The sequence below is a fragment of the Lithobates pipiens genome, unplaced genomic scaffold, assembly GCF_037356315.1.
Source record: "Lithobates pipiens isolate NorthernLeopardFrog02 unplaced genomic scaffold, aLitPip1_a1.2 Scaffold_23, whole genome shotgun sequence".
NCBI classification, from domain to species: Eukaryota; Metazoa; Chordata; class Amphibia; order Anura; family Ranidae; genus Lithobates; species Lithobates pipiens.
Window position 1 is genome coordinate 54,017,925 of NW_027507785.1, and position 20,557 is coordinate 54,038,481.

At 46.6% G+C, this 20,557-nt stretch overlaps 1 protein-coding gene across 1 annotated transcript in view; it reads right to left on the bottom strand.

Moving 5' to 3' along the window:
• KLHDC8B (kelch domain containing 8B) overlaps nt 1-20,557 on the bottom strand; it is a 241,482-nt gene that overhangs the window by 76,776 nt on the left and 144,149 nt on the right. The window contains exon 4 of the mRNA XM_077451636.1: nt 16,089-16,313. Within this exon, the coding sequence (XP_077307762.1) occupies nt 16,089-16,313 (225 nt within the window). The remainder of the gene's footprint in view (nt 1-16,088; nt 16,314-20,557) is intronic.

Sequence of the window (20,557 nt, forward strand, 5' to 3'; positions counted from 1 at the left end):
TGCCAGCTCCTATCTCTTTCCACATTTACTCAGCTGTTGATGATATCCTGCTCGTCAGTCCTGCCTACTTAAGCCGTCCAGTCCAGAGGATCTCTGCCTTTGTCTTGGTCAACATCACAGAGATGATCTCCTGCGTTCCTGTTTAAAAACTTGACATCCCTTCTGGCTCCAGATCCTGCTTGCTGTTTCACTATGTTGATCCCTGACTTCTGGCTTGTCTGACTATCCGTTCCGGTTACTGAACTCTGGCTATGTTTTGACTATGTTTCTTCTTTTTACTTTTGTTATTAAACAAGTGTGATTTAACTGTACTTCTGTCTCGGTCTGATCTCATGGTTTCTGACATTTACATTCACAGATCCCCATTCTGGCTCTCGTGCCCGTGATCGCGGGTGACCGGCGGACCACGCACAATGGGGTCACCCGCATGCGCCTGCTATGGCTCTTAAAGGAGCCAACGTACCAGTACAGCAATTCGTGGCATAATGACTTTGGCTGGTCGGCAAGTGCTTAAGGAGGGGTGGGAAGATGTCTGCCATGACGCAAGAAGTGGGGAGCCAAAAATGCAAAGGATGGATGAAAATGTGGAAAATGAAAAGTTTACGGGAATCTGTTCAGAGGAAAAGACTGGAAGTCTGGTCTGCCAAGGGGATTGGCCACCAGGACAATGCTCGTGCATGTGATGCATTAAAGTGGTTGTAAACCCATGGGTGAAAAAAAAAAAAAGCAACCTGCAAGGCAAAGGCATAATGAGCTAGTATGCATAGCATGCTAGCTCATTATGAATAACTTACCTGAGAACGAAGCCCCCGAAGCGGTCCTCCGTCTTCATGTCCGCCGCTGCCATGGATCCCGGAGTGACTTCCGGGTCTCGCTTCTCCGGCGCTGTGATTCGCCGGAGCAGCGATGACGTCCCTCCCGCGTATGCGCGCGGGAGCCGACACTCGCAGCATATCGCCGCGATCTGCGGCCTGCCCAGTGCGCCTGCGCGCCGCTGTTTACGGCGCATGTGTAAATATCTCCTAAACCGTGTAGGTTTAGGAGATATTTCTTGGACCTACAGGTAAGCCTTAACCTAGGCTTACCTGTAGGTCAAAGTGGTTTGTAAGGGTTTACAACCACTTTAAGTGTTCGCAAGTTCCTGGCACTGAAATCCATCCCAAAAACTCAACCAACCACCTTATTCCCGCTGACTTAGCGTCCTGCAACTTTTGGCTGCTTTCAAAATTTAAAAATGTCTTAAAAAGGACACAGATTTGATGACATTCTGGACATCAAACGTGCCCGCAACAAAGATACAGCGCAGCCAGGGGTGGACTGACAACTCATGGGGCCCCCGGGCAATAGGAGATTATGGGGCCCCCAGGCAATCAGAGATTAAAGGGCCACACAGTATACACACACACACACACACTATACCATCACACAGTATATACATACATGTACACACAGTATACACAGACATGTTTCTATTGGCTGAGAAGGTACTGGAGAGGTGGGGCAGCTATAATCTCAGGATTTTTAGACCAAAAGGATGTCGGTAAGGGACATTTCAAAGACAGATGTAAAAAAAAAAAACACAGATTTTTACATACTGTCCCTGGTTTTACTGAGGCTGGCAACCCTGATGGAGCCCCCTGGTGGCCTGGGGCCCTCGGGCAGTGCCCGAGTGGCCAAATGGTCACTCCGCCCCTGTGCGCAGCGTTCCGGAAAACAAATTCCAGGAATGTTTACAGCGGTGGCACAGTCATCTAAAAAAAGTGCATCACTCCACAAGGGGACTACTTCTTACTTCAATGCGAGAGTCACAGTAGCTTACAGGTGATGCCATCCTCACAGTCTAGGCAAAGGCACTTTATTATTTATAAGGATTACATTTATAATAAACAAAGAAAACCTTGCTGTAAGACCTAACACGGCAGGAATGTATTCATGGATTTATTTATGCAGTTACTAAAAGGTCCACTTTAATAAGGAATATTAAGGTTGAACAAGTTTCATTCCTGTTCAATATTTCTTCAGGAACAAAGGTGTAGATAAAATTAGCTTAAACCTGGCAGTTATTCCAAGGACTTATTAAAATTCTGATTTTCATTAGGTCCCCGGGAAAAAGTGGGTCATATGGAGAGTGATCACATCACCTCACACGATACGTGTCACTCTTGTTGACAGCTTGCCGGAAAAACAATTTTCTAATGCTAATCATGTCTAACCGGAGATGTGTAGAAGTGAAGCCCATCGTTAAATTGCTGGCGCCTTCTGTGCCGGGGTCAAAGGAACATGGAAAGCAATCTTTTAGTTCTTGGCTAGTCAATGTATTATTTTTCTTTTTCTTGACAAACAGCCCAGGGTGAGGAAACACTGCCAGTTGCTCATAGCATTTTGGATTCTTGAAGAATCTCAAAAGGGTATTTTAACCTTTATAAAAATTCTGGGTAAATTACTCGTGACGGACTCCAGACACCCTGTTGGGTATTTCCGCCAAGAAGTTGCTTCCCAAGTCCCGGAACATGAGACCAATGGATCTGGCTATAGAAACCCCAAGAACCAGACAACACCAGTGTCAGGTCACCTTGAAGCCAGGTGACAGATGTACACCGTAGGGATCAGGAGTGCACCGCAAGGTTGGGGACCCTACGGCTGACTGCTGCGGACCGGGGTTCAAGGTGATAGGAAGGCAGGGCCGCCAGAACACCAAGATGGATCCCACCGGGGTTAGAACGTAAGATTCCCTGGGGTGCGGAGTCTAAAAACCAACAGGTGTTCACCAGAGCCTCTAGTGGTGAGGATGGACTTGGCTGCAACTGGCTCCAGGTCGCGACCCCCAGGGTCCCCCAGCTCACACCCACAGTAGGCAACAGGAGAATAGGGATGGTGAGGGACAAAGCCAAGGTCGGGGCCATAAGCAGACAGGAATAGTCAGGGACACGCCAAAAGGTCAGGCTCACAGGCAAACAGGGATAGTCAAGGACGCGCCAAAGTCGGTAACGGAAAACAACAGAAGAGCACACGGCAGGTAACAGGAAGCTAACACACAAAGGTTGATCAGCAGGGTTGGTCTGCAGTGCACAGGTTAATATAGAGTTCTCTGATAGGAGCTAGGGTGGAGCCATGCCAGAGGATGGATTACAAAAACAGTCAGGTGAGGGTCGGTTGGTCTCTAGAGATGAACACATGGAGACAGGTAAGCAGATGAACTCTATTGCATAATCATGACAGTACCCCCCCTCTTACGAGGCCTCCCCCTTCCCCGCCTGGGACCAGGTTTAGAGGGGAACTTCAAATGAAACTTCCTCAACAGATGAGGTGCGAAGACCTCGGAAGCCGAAATCCACGACCTCTCCTCAGGACCAAAACCTTTCCAGTGCACGAGGTACTGGAGAATGCCTCTACAGAGTCGGGAATCCAAAATTTGGCTAACCTCGTACTCCTAATCATCCTCAGAGACCGGTGTTACAGTAGAGAGAGGACGAGAGAACTTATTGAGGACTAAAGGCTTCAGAAGGGCAACATGGAAGGAGTTAGAGATTTTGAGGCTTTTGGGAATCTGGAGCTTGAAACAAACCGGATTCAGTTTAGAAATTATGGTGTATGGACCAATGAGTCTTGGGGCAAATTTGAGAAAAGGAACCCAGAGTTTGATGTTCCTGGTGGAGAGCCAGACTTTGTCTCCTGGCTGAAGAGAAGGCGGCTTACGCCTGCGACGGTCAGCAAAACTCTTGAATTTGTTGGCAGCTTTCTGGAGGGAACAATGAACGTCAGCCTACATGGAATTAAATGATTCCTGAACAGTAGCCAAAGCTGGAATGTCAGAAGAACAAGTCATAGGAAGAGGGAGTTGAGGATGTCTTCCATAAACAGTGAGGAAGGGTGTTTTCTGAGAACTGACGTTGACATGATTATTGTGGGAGAACTCAGCCGACGGTAATAGTGATGCCCAATCATCATGATGGGCAGAGACCAAGGTACGGAGAAAGACCTCCAACTCCTGATTAACTCTCTCAGTCTGGCCATTGGATTGGAGATGATAAGAAGAGGTAAAATCCAAGGTAATGTCGAAGGATTGGCAAAAGGCTCTCCAAAAACGAGAAGTAAACTGCACACCCCTGTCTGAAACGACATGAGAAGGAACACCATGAAGGCAGAAAATCTCTCGTACAAAAATGGTAACCAAGGCAGGGGCAGAAGGGAGACCAGGAAGAGGAACAAAATGAGCCATCTTGGAGAACCGATCGATTACTACCCAAATGGCCATATTATTCTCCGACAGTGGAAGATCAGTGATAAAATCCATGGCGATATGAGACCAGGGCTCCTTAGGAATGGGCAAGGGCATGAGAAGACCAGCAGGGGCTTGAGTGGAAGATTTAGACTGAGCACAAACGTGACAAGCCTTAACACAGTCTTTAACATCCGAGCGGAGATTAGGCCACCAGTAGTGACGACTGATGAGAAGGAAGGATCGGAGGAACCCAGCGTGACCTGCCACCTTGGAATCATGTCCCCAACGAAGGATCTTAGCTCTTAGCTCCGTGGGAACAAAGGTCTTGCCAGGAGGAATTTTTGATTCCAGGGTGGTAGAATGGGCAACAATGCATGAGGTAGGAATGATCGGCTCAGGATCAGGGTTGGACTCCTCGTCCAAAGTGTCAAATGACCTAGAGAGCGCATCAGCTCGACCGTTTCAGGAACCAGGTTTGTACGTAATCGTGAATTTAAAACGGGAAAATAAGAGACTCCACCTGGCCTGTCTGGGGTTCAGACGTTTAGCATTCTGTAGGTACTGTAGATTCTTATGATCAGTAAAGATCGTTATGGAGTGAGGGGAACCTTCTAAGAGATGACGCCACTCCTCCAACGCCAATTTAATTGTGAGAAGTTCCCGATCACCAATGGCATAATTTCTCTCTGCCTGAGAATTTTTTTTGGAGAAGAACGCACATGGTTGACGTTTCTTCTCAAAGAACTGAAGAAGCACAGCTCCCATCCCCATCGAAGAAGCGTCTACTTCAATAAAAAATGGATCCCCAGGACTTGGTCTCCTCAAGAGAGGTCCAGAGACAAAGGCCTGTTTCAGATCGTGAAACGCAGAGACAGTCTCGGGAGGCCAGTCTTTGGCATTCGCACCCTTCTTGGTCAAAGCGATAATAGGCGCAGCAATGGAAGAGTAATTCCTTATGAACTGCCTATAATAATTTGTGAAGCCAAGAAAGCGCTGTGTGGCCTTGAGGCTAGCGGGAAGGGGCCAGTTGGTAATGGCTGAGACCTTTCCAGGATCCATGCGAAGACCCACACTAGAAACAAAACATCCTAGAAACAGGACCTCGGAACATTCAAAGGAACATTTCTCCATCTTGGCATAAAGATTGTTCTCTCTAAAGCGCTGAAGTACGGTGCGTACATGGTTTCTGTGAGCAGGCAGATTTTCGGAAAAGATGAGAATATCATCCAGATAGATGACAACAAACTGGTACAGTATATCCCTGAATATTTTATTGACAAAGTTCTGGAACACAGCTGGAGCATTACACAAACCAAAAGGCATAACCATGTATTCGTAATGCCCGACCCTAGTGTTAAACGTGGTCTTCCATTCGTCACCTTGCCGTATTCGAATGAGATTGTATGCACCTCTGAGATCCAACTTAGTGAAAATGGAAGCCCCCTTCAACCTGTCGAAAAGCTCAGATATTAGAGGTAAGGGGTATCGGTTTTTGATAGTCACTGCGTTTAAACCTCTATAGTCGATGCAGGGTCTGAGGGTACCATCCTTTTTGGCAACGAAAAAGAACCCTGCTCCTGCAGGCGATGAGGATTTCCGGATGAAACCTCTCTCCAGATTCTCGGCGACATACTCAGACATGGCCTGGGTCTCAGGAATGGACAGAGGATAGGTACAACCCCTGGGCAGGATTGCTCCAGGAACAAGGTCAATAGCACAGTCAAAAGATCTGTGGGGAGGAAGCACCTCAGCAGACTTCTTACAGAACACATCCCGGAAATCTTTGTATGCCGCAGGAAGATCAGACGATACGGAAGTGGTAGCAATGGGAAGTTTCCCCTTGTGGTTCACCTTGAGAAGACAGGACGAGAAGCACGAAGGACCCCAAGCCAGGATCTGCCCAGAGACCCAGTCCACATGTGGCGAGTGGAGCTGTAGCCAAGGAAGGCCCAATACAATGGGGGTAGAGGCCTTGGGTAGGATGAGGAAGGAGATCCACTCCTGGTGGAGTATCCCTACCGACATCCTAATAGGTAGCATCTGGAAACGGATAGGGCCCCCTGGGAGCACAGTGCCATCAATTGCCGAGACTACCAGTGGAGTAGCGAGGGGAGAAAGGGTAAGCTTCATAGAAGAAGTAGTTCTCCAGTCCATAAAATTGCCGGCAGCCCCGGAGTCCAGATATGCTAGGACTGATTGGGGAGAAGTGTCTACATGGAGGAACACCAGAAGAAGAAGACGAGAAGGTGATGTTTCTGGGTCCAATACTCCACCTTCCAAGTGTATTAGACCTCCAGCGTTTCCCGGACGAATCGAGCAGGAGTCACTAAAATTACCATTTTTCTCCCACAGGGGAGCAGCCCAGGCTAAAGCTTCACCGGAGAGGAGGGAAATGATATAGGCTACCTTTGCCCGATCAGACAGAACGTTTTGAGGCTGGAGCTCAAAATGAATGGTGCATTGGCTGAGGAAGCCCCTGCAGGCCTTGGAGTCCCCAGAGAAACGGGACGGAGCTGGCAGTAATAATGAATGCGTGGATGCGACTGGTGCGATAGGTGCAGTTGCAGACTGTACTTGAGGCTGCGGGTTCAGGGTTCCCAAGGAAGCCTGTAGCTGCTCAAAGTGGGAAGCCAGATCTTGAAGGAATCGCATCACCTGAGTCTGATTAGATTCCTGGGTCTCAAGTCTCCGAACTATGCCCTGCAAAGGATCGACTGCAGGAAGCTGCACGTCAGCCGGGTCCATGGCTGATCAAACTGTCAGGTCACCTTGAGGCCAGGTGACAGATGCACACCGTAGGGATCAGGAGTGCACCGCAAGGTTGTGGACCCTACGGCTGACTGCTGCGGACCGGGGTTCAAGGTGATAGGAAGGCAGGGCTGCCAGAACACCAAGATGGATCCCACCGGGGTTAGAGCGTAAGATTCCCTGGGGCGCGGAGTCTAAGAACCAGCAGGTGTTCACCAGAGCCTCTAGTGGTGAGGATGGACTTGGCTGCAACTGGCTCCAGGTCGCGACCCCCAGGGTCCCCCAGCTCACACCCACAGTAGGCAACAGGAGAATAGGGATGGTGAGGGACAAAGCCAAGGTCGGGGCCACAAGCAGACAGAAATAGTCAGGGACACGCCAAAAGGTCAGGCTCACAGGCAAACAGGGATAGTCAAGGACACGCCAAAGTCGGTAATGGAAAACAACAGAAGAGCACACGGCAGGTAACAGGAAGCTAACACACAAAGGTTGATCAGCAGGGTTGGTCTGCAGTGCACAGGTTAATATAGAGTTCTCTGATAGGAGCTAGGGTGGAGCCATGCCAGAGGATGGATTACAAAAACAGTCAGGTCAGGGTCGGCTGGTCTCTAGAAATGAACACATGGAGACAGGTAAGCAGACGAACTCTATTGCATAACCATGACAACCAGTCTTGGAGCACGCCAGAAAATGAACTGCTTTATTTTTAGAAACACACTGAATTTATACAACAAACCATCAGATAAGGGCTACCCCCATTATTTCAGACAAAGGTCACCTTACACAGTAGAGCTAGTCCTAATATCATAACAATGACCTCCTTAGACAGTCCGGCTCCCCAGACTAATTGCATAAAAAGCCAATTAGTGACCAGCTATGGATAACTTAAGAACACATTATAACACAGAGTCCATGGTTCTCCGGCAGCCCAAAGTCCGTGACAATACTCCCCCCCCGTTCCAAAGTCCAGCAGGCGCGGCTAGATACAATACGGGTCAGCTTGGGGATGTTCGGGAGCTATAGTACAATCAAAGTTTAGTTTTTGTGCAAAAGTCCATCTGCTTTGCCATTCTGTCAGCCCGGCCTGTACTGCGCAGTAAAGTTGTAGGGCAGCAGGGCAAGACTCAATAAGCGTGCGTTGCCCCGGGATACTCAATTTAACCAGATCAAAGGGTTGTGGCTATCGAGTTACCAGCTGAATTTCTGCTTTTGATGTTTGTATAGGAGAGTGGGGAGTTGACCCAAATGTGTTGACAGTATGCCCAACATGTTTTGGAAAAATATGGTATTGTCGACTACAGGTCTAGACCTTATGTGTTTATCAGTCAATTGTTGCTGTTCATTATTCGTGCCTTTTTTTTCTAATATTTGTATGTCTCTGTACATTTTATGTCTCTCTATATGTTTTTTCAATAAATGTGGTACTTTTTTATACTCTTTTATGGTCTGGTTTTACCTTCCATGCCCATAGAATCCCTGGGGCTACCTCCTTTTGCAAAATGTCCATGGACTTCTTGGTATGTAAGAAGGGACCAGTGGCTTTAACTTGCACACCATGCTCTAGAGGTGCCAACCTGCCCTGTTGCAAGTGTCGTATCTGAAAGGATGTTTTACACAATTTTTTACTCATTTCAATGGCGTTTGGATCCAACATCTTCCGAATCTCAAATGTTTTGACCTGTGTGGCTGAACTGTCCACGAATCAAACAGAGCCGAGCAACAATACTCATGGCCCAGGAACTAAATCCAAAAGGAAGTGTTGGAACTTTGCATAGGGGCCATTGCCTGTGTACAAACCAAGGACCCAGGCAGGGGCGGACTGACAACTCATGGGGCAATAGGAGATTATGGGGCCCCCAGGCAATCAGATATTATGGGGCCACACAGTATACACAAACACACACACACAGTATACAATCACGCGGTATACACAGACATGTTTCTATTGGCTGAGAAGGTACTGGAGAGGTGGGGCAGCTATAATCGCTGGATTTTTAGACCAAAAGGATGTCGGTAAGGGACATTTCAGAGACAGATGTAAAAAAAAACACAGATTTTTACATACTGTTCCTGGTTTTACTGAGGCTGGCAACCCCGATGGGGGCCCTCGGGCAGTGGCCGAATGGTCAGTCCGCCCCTTGGCCCAGGAGCCCCCAACAGTTTGAAGAACCCGGTGTGGTTTAGCTCTCCAGCATACGGCAGACTTTCAAATGACACTTTCGGCAAGACAAACTCTCTTCTCGAAGGAGAATAACTGTCAAGTTTTCTTGCTTCTTTTTTTTTTTTTTTTTATTACCAGTCTGTCACTGTTTTTCTTATCACTGCCATCCAACATCTCAACTATCAGTGTTAAAAACTGAAAAAGGAGTGGGCAAAACTTCAGGGCAAAATATTAAGCCGTTATTTCAGCGATCTCTATAAATATACCTTTGAGGCATGCCAGAAAAAAAAAAGAAATGTAGCAGAATAAAATAAAACTATATATACTATGTGTTTGACTCGGTAATGTGGTGACATCGTTTTTGATGTTCCCATATTACATATCCATATTTCGCTTACACTTTGGTTACATGATGTGACAGCGCACTGTAATTAATTTTCCTCCTCCATGTTCCTTTATGTGCTTTATTCGTCTTATATCATCCGCTTTTATCCCTCTGCATCCTTGGGTCCCACACTGCTTCCTGCTCATCCCTGCTTTAGGTTAAATTAATTTAAATGAAAATAAGGAGTGTGCATTACACAGGGAGATGTAATATATGGAACAGATGAGTCTCCTTAGGCATTATAAAGCGCATGGGATTGTAAGCGGTTCCACAGTATGACTGATGGCTCTATAAATTAATTTTTATTGAACGCGGTCTGCAAGATATAAATGGAAATAATTATGTTTCCAATCTCTGTAAGCCGTAAAACTAGCGATGAAAGAAAAAGAGAGGCTGTCTATATATTGTCATATCTATATGGGAAACATGGTTTAAAAAAAAAAAACTGTCTGTACACGGACCATTAAACGATCCAAGCAGAGAAAGATTGCTCATACGTGAATAAACTATTATCTCATAAATGATATCTACACTTGATCATTAACATCTCAGACTTTATTATGTTAATATGGTGTTATATTACATTAATGTTAATGTAAATTCAAAGTAATTGTTGAAGTGGGCCTTCACCCTTTTCACCCACTTTTTGTTGTCGCACTTCTACCCCCCTCAGGGGCGGACTGACCATTTGGCTACTTGGGCACTGCCCGAGGGCCCGGGTCACTAGGGGGCCCTATCAGGGTTGTCAGCCTCAGTAAAACCAGGGACAGTATGTAAAAATCTGTGTTTTTTTTTCACATCTGTCTCTGAAATGACCCTTACCGACATCCTTTTGGTCTAAAAATCCTGAGATTATGGCTGCCCCACCTCTCCAGTACCTTCTCAGCCAATAGAAACATGTCTGTGTATACTGTGTGTACATGTATGTGTATACTGTGTTATTGTATACTGTGTGTGTGTGTATACTGTGTGTGTATACTGTGTGGCCCCATAATCTCTGATTGCCTGGGGGGCCCATAATCTCCTATTGCCCAGGGGCCCCATAATCTCCTATTGCCCCATGAGTTGTCAGTCCGCCCCTGACCCCCCTCTTCTTTGAGAACATCACTTCTTCCTGGGTGCAACAAGACGGAAAGGACGGCCGCCTCCTGAGTGTAATGCCACGTACACATGACCGGACTTTTAGACGGACTAGGTCCGACGGTCTTCCCGACGGACTTTCGACAGAGGTCCAACAGACTTTCTGAGCGAAATGGACTTGGCCACACACGACCGGACTAAGTCCATTTAAAAGTCCGTTCATTTTGAACGTGATGACGTAACGGGACTAAACAAGGAAGCTCAATAGCCAGTAGCCAGTAGCTGCCCTTGCATCGTATTTGGTCCGTTGGACGAGCACACAGGCGAACGGTTTTCCCGATTTTTAGTCCGTCAGACTTGAGTCCGTCGGATAGATTTGAAACATGTTTTATTTCTAGATCCGTCTGACTTTTGTGGAAAAAAAAGTCCGCTGGAGCCCACACATGATCAAATTGTCCGACGGATTCCGCTCCGCCGGACCAAGTCTGCCGTAAAGTCCGATCGTGTATACGTGGCATTAGAGAAGAAGATGGCGGTGCGGGACTGGATGTAAAGCAGAAGAGCATCAAATCCCTACTAACCACAGGAGTATATTTATTTGTTGATAACCCAGTAAAAAAGTTAAGAGTTATTGATCTTGGGCTCAGGTTTGGGTTTGGTTGGGTTTGGTTGGGTTTGGTTTAAACCTACGTTTTTATAATCCCAGAAGGCCAATGAGCTGCGGGCAGGAGATTCATTGTCCTGCAGCTGACATACACAAAGCAGTGCCCATGCTTACGACATAACTGACCTATGACCTATGGCCACATTGGGTTAATGTCAATGAACCTGTATATCTATGTGGCCATATTAGATCCATGATGTTACAAGCATTCTTAGCCCTTTGTGCAGCTACAGGGCAGGTATTCTCCTGCCTGCAGCTCATTGGCCCAGCAATGACAGCCAACGTCTGGGTTTGGACCAAACCCAAACTCACCCTTAGTACTTATGTTGGACGTGAAAACATGGATCGCAATCAGCTTTCCATGTTATCTGAATGGTGCTCGATAGAGTTGTGGTCAAGGCTCTGCTCAGACTACTCAAGTTCCTTCCTCTACACTAAACTCATCAAACCATGTCTTTATGAAGCTGGCTTTTTGTATAGAGGCACAGCTATGCTAGAATAGAAAAGGGCCTTCACCAAATGGTTACATCAAGGCTGGAAGAGCACAATTGTCTACGACATTCTTTCTCAGCCTTTTCAACACTAAGGAACCCTTGAAATAACTTTACAGTTTCAGTGAAACTCTACTAAAAATTGCTATATTTAAAACTCATGATACATTAGTGTGATGGTCAGTGGGAAGAATGTTTCTTATGCCGCGTACACACGATCGGACTTTCCGATGGGAAATGTTGCATATGAGATTGTTGGTTGAAAGTCCAACCGTGTGTATGCTCCATCGAACATTTGTTGTCAGACTTTCCGCCAACAAATTTTGGCTAGCAGGTTCTCAAATTTTCTGCCAACAAAACTTTGTTGTCGGACTTTCCGATCGTGTGTACACAAGTCCGTATCAAGCAGAATCAAGCAGAAGGAGCCCAAAGGGTGGCACACCGGCTATTGAACTTCCTTTCTATCGGCTCGTCGTACGTCTTGTACGTCTCCACGTTAGTAATTGTTGGCCAACAACAAGTTGGAGCCAACACCCTTCGAACAAAAAATTCCACGGTTTTGTTGTCCGATTGTGTGTATGGGGCACTACACTTGTGGTCACAGGGAAGAATTACCCCCTTACAGATAGTTAAAAAGATCAATGGCGTCAGTGGGGACATATCTGAGAGGCAGAAATACCACATTCCTTAAGGAACCTCTAGTAACCTCTGAAGGAGCCCTGGTCCACAAGGTCTTTCTATGCTGTAGCATTAACAGTACCCTTCACTGGAAACACCTCAACTCGTGGAGGGGTTTCCTCATACTTTTAGCTATATAGATACAGTAGGTGTGTCATTCAAGTGTTTCCATAGCTTTGGGCATAAAAATATATTAAAATATTTACTCAAGATTTGTACTGAAAGGAAAGTATGGTGGCTGAGCTTCCTAGAGCTACCAGATACTGAACCTTCCAAAGTCATTGTAATAGAGTGTCCTTATAAGCTATGATTTTATACAGTTATTAACAAAATTGCTTAGCAAACATACTTCCCAGCAGCCATCAGTCAGTGTGTGTACAGTTTCTGTCATACACGAGTGTGTGATTTATTACCCTCCTGCCATGATAATTTATGATGTCGAATTTGATTGAATACTAGCATGGAAAGGCTGTTATTATTAATAAATCGGAGACGGACGGACAAGTGTCCTGAGGCGTACAAGAGGGTCTGCGCTACATGCAGAGAATTGATATTGCTTCCCCTGCATATATTATCTCTCATGGCAGCATCGACCTTTCATGGTGCTAAAAGAGAATTACACGCCGATTACAGAGCGGACAGCATATTTATCTACCTGGAGAACCGTGACACGTTACAGTGGCTACTACACTCGCTGCCAATACAGTTCATCTAGATATTAGAGAGAGTAAGACGTGCTAAGTGCTCTGGGGCACAAATGGCATAGTGGACCTGTTTTTTTTGCAGACATAAAAATGAACTATTTGACCTTTAGGGGCTTACTTACTGAAACTGAAGAGTGAAAAATCTGGTGCAACTCTGCATAGAAACCAATCAGCTTCCAGGTTTTATTGTCAAGGCTCAACTGAACAAGGTAAAGTTAGAAGATGATTGGCTACCATGCACAGATTCTGACTGTATGCCTTTGTACACATGGTTGGACATTCTGACAACCAAATCCGTTGGATTTTGTCCGACGGATTTTGTCAGACGGATTTTGTCTGAAACTGTTGCATACACACGGTCGGACAAAGTTGTCGGAAAATCCGATTGTACATAACGTGATGACGTTATTTCGTTACGACGGGACTACGTTCAGGCTAGTAGCCAATAGCTTTGGTTTAAGAATTTGTTCTGAGCATACGTGGCACTTTGTCCGTCGGAGTAGGCTACACATGATCGGAGTATGTCCGATCGGAGCATGTTGTCGGAAAATTTATAGACAAGTTGGAAAACTTGGTCCGTCGGATATTCTGACGGAAACAGTCCGATGGAGACCACACACAGCCGGATTATCCGACAATATGGTCTGATCGGACACATTCCCTCGGAATCTCCGACCGTGTGTACAAGGGCTCTTAGTTTTAGTAAATCTCCCCCTATATTTGCTAAAGCACTGTGTATCATAAACAACTACCATTGTTTTATACAATCAAAACTATGACCATAACCTGTCGATGCATGGAGTCCACTAGACCTCCGAAGGTATGCTGTGGTATCTGGCACCAAGCCGTCAGTAGCAGATCCTATAAGTCAGGGGTAGGCAACCTGGGGTCCTCCAGCTGTTGTGGAACTATATGTCCCATGAGGCATTGCAAGGCTGGCAGGTACAATTACTCCCACAGGCATGATGGGACTTGTAGTTCTGCAACAGCTGGAGGGCCCCAGGTTGCCTACACCTGCTTTAAGTCCTGCAAGTTGTGAGGTGGGGCCTCCATGGATTGGGCTTCTTTTTCTAGCACATGCCGCAGATGCTCGATGAATTGAGCTCTGGAGAATTTGAATTTTAATTCAACACCTGAAACTTGTTCCTCAAACCATTCTTGAATTCATCAGACCCGGTCACCTGGTCCAGTTCTGATGTTCATGTGCCCATTTTGGGCACTTTTGGGTGTGGACACGAGGTCAATATGGGCACCCTGACCAGTCGGTAGCTACACAGCCCCGTACACAAGAAATTGCGATGCTCTGTGTGTTCTGACACCGCTCTATCGGAAATCAGCATCCACTTTTTCAGGAATTTTAGTTTCGATAGGATTTCTATGGCAGTGTTTCTCAACTCCAGTCCTCAAGACGCCCCAACAGGTCATGTTTTCAGGATTTCCCTCAGATGAAATGGCTGTGGTAATTACTAAGGCACTGAAACTGATCAAATCACCTGTGCAAATCAATGGAAATCCTGAAAACGTGACCTGTTGGGGCGCTTTGAGGACTGGATTTGAGAAACACTGTTCAATGGGATCAGACTACACAAGCCAGCCTTCCCTCCCCAGCCTTCCCTCCCCATCAAAGTGCCTGAACAAGGACCTTCATGGCAGAATTTCTAGGGATTACCAAGGTACATGGCATTTCTCAAAATGACTTTCTTAATGACTACAGCAGACCATGCCTACGTAATCTGTATTGAAACAGCCACTTGTAGTCTCCATTGGAAGCCCACTTGACAGGGTGACAACACATGTGTGCATTAGGAAACAGGAACAGAGGGTTGTCGCCCTAAAACAGGAAGTGGCTGAACAAGAACATTCATGGTAGGATTTTCAGGAATTGTAAGGTTGAATGGTGTTTCTCAAAGTGACTTTCTTGATGGTGACCACAGTGGACCATGTCTAGGTTATGTGTGTTGACACCGCCACTTGAACAGTGGCGGTGTGTGCATAAGAGCACACAGGCGCCGCCCCCTCTCTCCAGCCACCCCCTCTATGACCAATGCATAGATTCATGTATAGGGCACCAGACGCCTGAATTACAGCAGCTGGAGGGGGGGGGGGGTGTTTTTCAAACACTTGATTAAAGCCATAGGCACTAATAAGCTTCAAAATAGGTGAACTGTGAGTGCCATGCTTGGTCCTTGCAGTCCACCCAGGTGTATTAGAAAAGCGGCAGCATTTGATGGGCACAGTGGCAGCATTTGATGGACACAGTGGCTGCAATTGATGATCACAGTGACAGCATTTGATAGGAACAGTGGCAGAAATTGATGGGCACAGTGGCTGCAATTGATGGGCACAGTGGCTGCAACTGATGGACACAGTGGCAGCATTTGATAGGAACAGTGGCAGCAATTGATGGGCACAGTGGCTGCAACTGATGGGTACAGTGGCTGCAACTGATGGGCACAGTGGCTGCAATTGATAGGCACAGTGGCTGCAGTTGATAGGCACAGTGGCTGTGTTTGATGGGCATAGTGGCTGCGTTTGATGGGCATAGAGGCTGAGTTTGATGGGCACAGAGGCTGAGTTTGATGGGCACAGAGGCTGCGTTTGATGGGCACAGTGAGACTGCAATTGATGGGGTTTTTTTCAGAATTATTCAGTTTGTTTGCATCCCCCCAAAAAGTTTAAGCACCAGCCGCCACTGCACTTGAAGTCTCCATTGAGAGTTCATGCGACAGGGTGACAACTCAAGAGTGCATTAGAAGACAGGGACAGAGTGTTGTCATCTTTTAACAGAAAGTGTCTGAACAAGGACCTTCATGGCAGAATCTCCAGGTATTACCAAGGTGCATGGCATTTCTCAAAGTGACTTTTCTGATGGTGACCACAGTGGACCATGATTACACCCATTGTTGTTTTATCTACTTTAAAGGGTATAAGAGGTTACAATAAAAGAGTACTCACGTTGCTCAGTGTCAAACATCTCCACAGTGCTCACAAAGTGGGGTCGAGAGTAGAAATTGTGGGGACCAGGCTGCTGCAAGCCACCGAGACTGTAGAAAAAGTTCTCCGCCATAGTGCAGCTGGCAAAGGCACGCCGGCTTGGGATGCTGGGATAGCGAGTCCAGCTGTTCACCTCCAGGTCCAGAGCCTCAAAGGCAGTTACTGGAAGCTTACCCTGTCTGCCCCCTGACAAAAGAAGAGAGCAGGGTAAGCAAAAGACCAACACCAATCACCAAACAACACCACAAACAATAATTACATCTCAGAAGGGAGGAGCCATCTCAGGCAATGGAGATTGCTCATCGAAAAGCTGACAAATTATTGGTCATTATGGGCAATACAGATATTTTCCTCTGGTTTATATTTTCCTGCTCTTTAAAACGATAACTTCTTGCATTTGTAAATATGGTACTGGTTAAGTACAGAAAAGAGCAGCACCCCAAATGTTGAAGAGTCTGAATATTTATTTTTTATAATACCAAAAAAGAACCAGTCAACAAGTTTTCATTAAAAACAGCCGCTGATGCCTGGTTTCTCACTGATACTGATACCCACTGATACTTATACTCTTTTACTGTTTTTGAACTTTGCAATCTTTTCAAGTCCAGCATTGCTCAAGTCAAATTTTAACTAGTATATTCAGCCCTGATGAAGGCTGGGTGCCTTAGCATGTCTGAAATGTGCTAAATGGTTTATTTTGGCTATATTCATACAAAGTAAAAATATTTGAACACTTAAAGAGAGGCCGCCTCTTTGAAAGTGAAGATCTAACTAATGTTCGTTGCAAAAGAAGACTCTGAATACTTATCTCTCTGGAGGAAGCCATAATATGGACATTCTTAAAGTGCTACAGCCTCCAACAGAATCTTCCACATTCAAATTTTCCGAGTGGGTCTGGTGCCTGCGTTGCCCTTGGTGCACTGTGGCTTCATATGCTGCCTCCTATGTTACTACAGAGCGCAGTAGTGGTAATAGGGGCAGGCTAGATGATCCACTGAGCAAAGCTGGGGACCATGGGCATCTAACACCTGGAAGTGTGCTAGATGATACACTGAATACAGCTGGGGACCATGGGCGTCTAACACCTGGAAGTGAATTAGACAATCCATTGAGTACAGCTGCCAACCATGGGTGTCTTAGACCTGGAAGTGTGTTAGATGATCCATTGAGTACAGCTGCCAACCATGGGTGTCTTAGACCTGGAAGTGTGTTAGATGATCCATTGAGTACAGCTGCCAACCATGGGCAACTTAGACCTGGAAGTCTGTTAGATGATCCATTGAGTTTAGCTGGGGACCATGAGCATCTAACACCTGGAAGTGTTTTCGATGATCCATTGAGTACAGCTGGGGACCATGGCCATCCAGCACCTGGAAGTGTGTTAGATGATCCATTGCATACAGCAGCTGGTCATAGACATCTAACACCTGGAAGTGTGTTAGCTGATCCATTGAATACACCTTCCGGCCATGGACATCTAACATCTGGAAGTGTGCTAGATTTTTTCATTGAGTACAGCTGGGGGCCATGAGCATTTAACATATGGGGGTGAGTCTGTTGCAAGGTGTTGAGTTCTGGTGCTTGAAGCCATTGGAGTTCAGACTTGACACCCAGCACCACCAGAGCAGCAAATATTTAGAATCTCTGCTGACTATGGTTGTGATAAGCAGTCTGCTGAAGTGGTGCATCCTGTTATTTTCCAACTGGTATTGTTGCCACCAGGGCTGGACTGGGACAAAAATTTGGCCCTGTACTTCATCATGACCGGCCCACTTTAATTTTGAGTGTCCCCACCAGCAGCCCCCTTCACATCAGAGTCCCCATCAGAAGCCCCCTTCACATCAGAGTCCCCTCCAGAAGCCCCCTTCACATCAGAGTCCCCTCCAGAAGCCCCCTTCACATCAGAGTCTCCATCAGAAGCCCCCTTCACATCAGAGTCCCCTCCAGAAGCCCCCTTCACATCAGAGTCCACACCAGAAGCTCCCTTCACATCAGTCCCAATCAGCAGCCCCCTTCAAATCAGAGTGTCCTCCCTCTCCTCGCCCTCCTACATGTACTCACAGTTTTGAAGGCAGCTTTTCTTCCTCTCTCCAGTCATGTGATAACAAGTGATAAGAGGAGAGAGGAAGGAAAGTCTGCCGCTGTCTATCTCCCCCTGCAGGCTGGAGGGAGCATAATGCCTAATGCTCTCTCCAGCAAGTGACGGAGCTGCTACTCCTGACAGGAGTGAAATCGCGATCACTCACTGTAAGAGAGGAGTGGCTCCAGGACTGTGCCAGATCAGCCCACTGAGCCATCGACCCACCGGGAATCTCCCGGTAGTCCCGATGCCCAGTCCATGCCTGGTTGCCACCCATCTTATAGACATCAGTGCAGGATCACCTTCACATCTTCAGGAGATGTGGGTGCTGGTAAAGATGCCCACCCACATTTCAGCCCTGAAGATAGAACTGACATGGGATCACAAATTATGGTATTACTTAGTTTAAGAACATTTCAATGGCTACAGATTGATGAGGACTAGGAAGGGAAGGAGTAGGTGGGTCAACATTGTTTTCAACATGGCCAGAGTTCTGTTTTGAAAGCCAATAAAGCTATTTACCATATTTTTGTCCTGACAGGCTTCCTTTAAAGTCTTCATGTTAATCTTACTAGAGAGCCATGTGCGAGTAGGAGCAAGAGTTGGCCTTCAACGCTCAAGGACTCAGTGATGACACTAGTATCAAAGGTTTCTGATGTTTCTTGCTTTAAAACATTTGTGCCACCAAAAAGATGTCTCCAGGGGCGGACTGAAAACTCATGGGGCCCCCGGGCAATAGGAGTGTCATGGTTATGCAATAGTTTGTCTGCTTACCTGTTCCCATGTGTTCATCTAGAGACCAGCCGACCCTCACCTGTCTGCTTTTGTAATCCATCCTCTGGCATGGCTCCACCCTAGCTCCTATCAGAGAGCTCTATATTAACCTGTGCACTGCAGGCCAGCCCTGCTGATCAACCTTTGTGTGTTAGCTTCCTGTTACCTGCCGTGTGTTCTACTGTTATTCCGTTACCGACTTTGGCGTGTCCTTGACTATCCCTGTTTGCCTGTGATCCTGACCTTTTGGCGTATCCCTGACTATTCCTGCCTGCTTGTGGCCCCGACCTTGGCTTTCTCCCTCACTATCCCTGTCCTCCTGTTGCCTGCTGTGGGTGTGAGCTGGGGGACCCTGGGGGTCGCTACCTGGAGCCAGTTGCAGCCAAGTCCATCCTCACCACACGAGGCGCTGGTGAAAACCTGCTGGCTCTTAGACTCCGCGCCCCAGGGAATCTTACGCTCTAACCCCAGTAGGATCTGTCCCCCGTCTGCAGCAGTCAGCCGTAGGGTCCACAACCTTGCGGTGCACTCCTGATCCCTACGTGGTGCATCTGTCACCTCGCCTCAAGGTGACCCGACAAGGAGATTATGGGGCCCCCGGGCAACAGGAGAAGATTATGGGGCCCCCGGGCAATAGGAGATTATGGGACCCCCAGGCAATAGATTATGGGGCCACACAGTAAACACACACACACACACACACACACAGACACAATATACACACACAACATACACACACACAGACACAATATACACAAACAGTATACACACACAGAATACACATACACACACTGAAAAGGTACTGGAGAGGCGAGGCAGCTATAATCTTGTGATTTTTAAAAAAACACAGATTTGTACATACTGTCCCTGGTTTTATTGAGGCTGGCAACCCTGATGGGGCCCCTTAGTGGCATGGGGCCCTCAGGCAGTGCCCGAGTGCCCAAATGGTCAGTCCGCCCCTGGATGTCTCCCTCCATTATGTAGGTATGGCAGGAACATTTCAATTTAATGGGCATCACAAAGAAATTCTCTTGAGGCTGCGTATATATATGTGGCTGATTAGAAGAGGCGCTCGTATCGCGCAAGGACGAAGATCTGTGTTCTTCACAACAAGGTTGTAACCACCACTAAAATGTCCTCCGAGGATAAATTAAGGGCTGATTTAAATTCCAATAGTATTGATTGGCTACCATCCAGGAATAGCTCTGTGAATAAATTATTCTAAATAAGCCCTGTAAAGTCATTAAAGAATGGTATAGGTACTGCTAAAATGACATCTAATTTTTTCTTCCTTCAGTAGGGTGCAAATGAAGGAAGAAAAAAAACGAGAGCGACTTTAAGCCTGAATATCTGAATAGTGATGTGCACTTTTCCTTCACATTGTTATTATTGCTTAAGTGGTGTTTCACCATGGCACAGTGAACAGCAAATTCCATCACAGCATATTTAGGTCAAATCACATTTTTATTCATGAAATTCATATTTTGATTAAAATGATTTTGGTTGCAATTTTGCAAAGGGAAGGGTGGAACCGAGACTGGAATCAGGAACAAGCTTTAGTTTAGTACTCCATAGT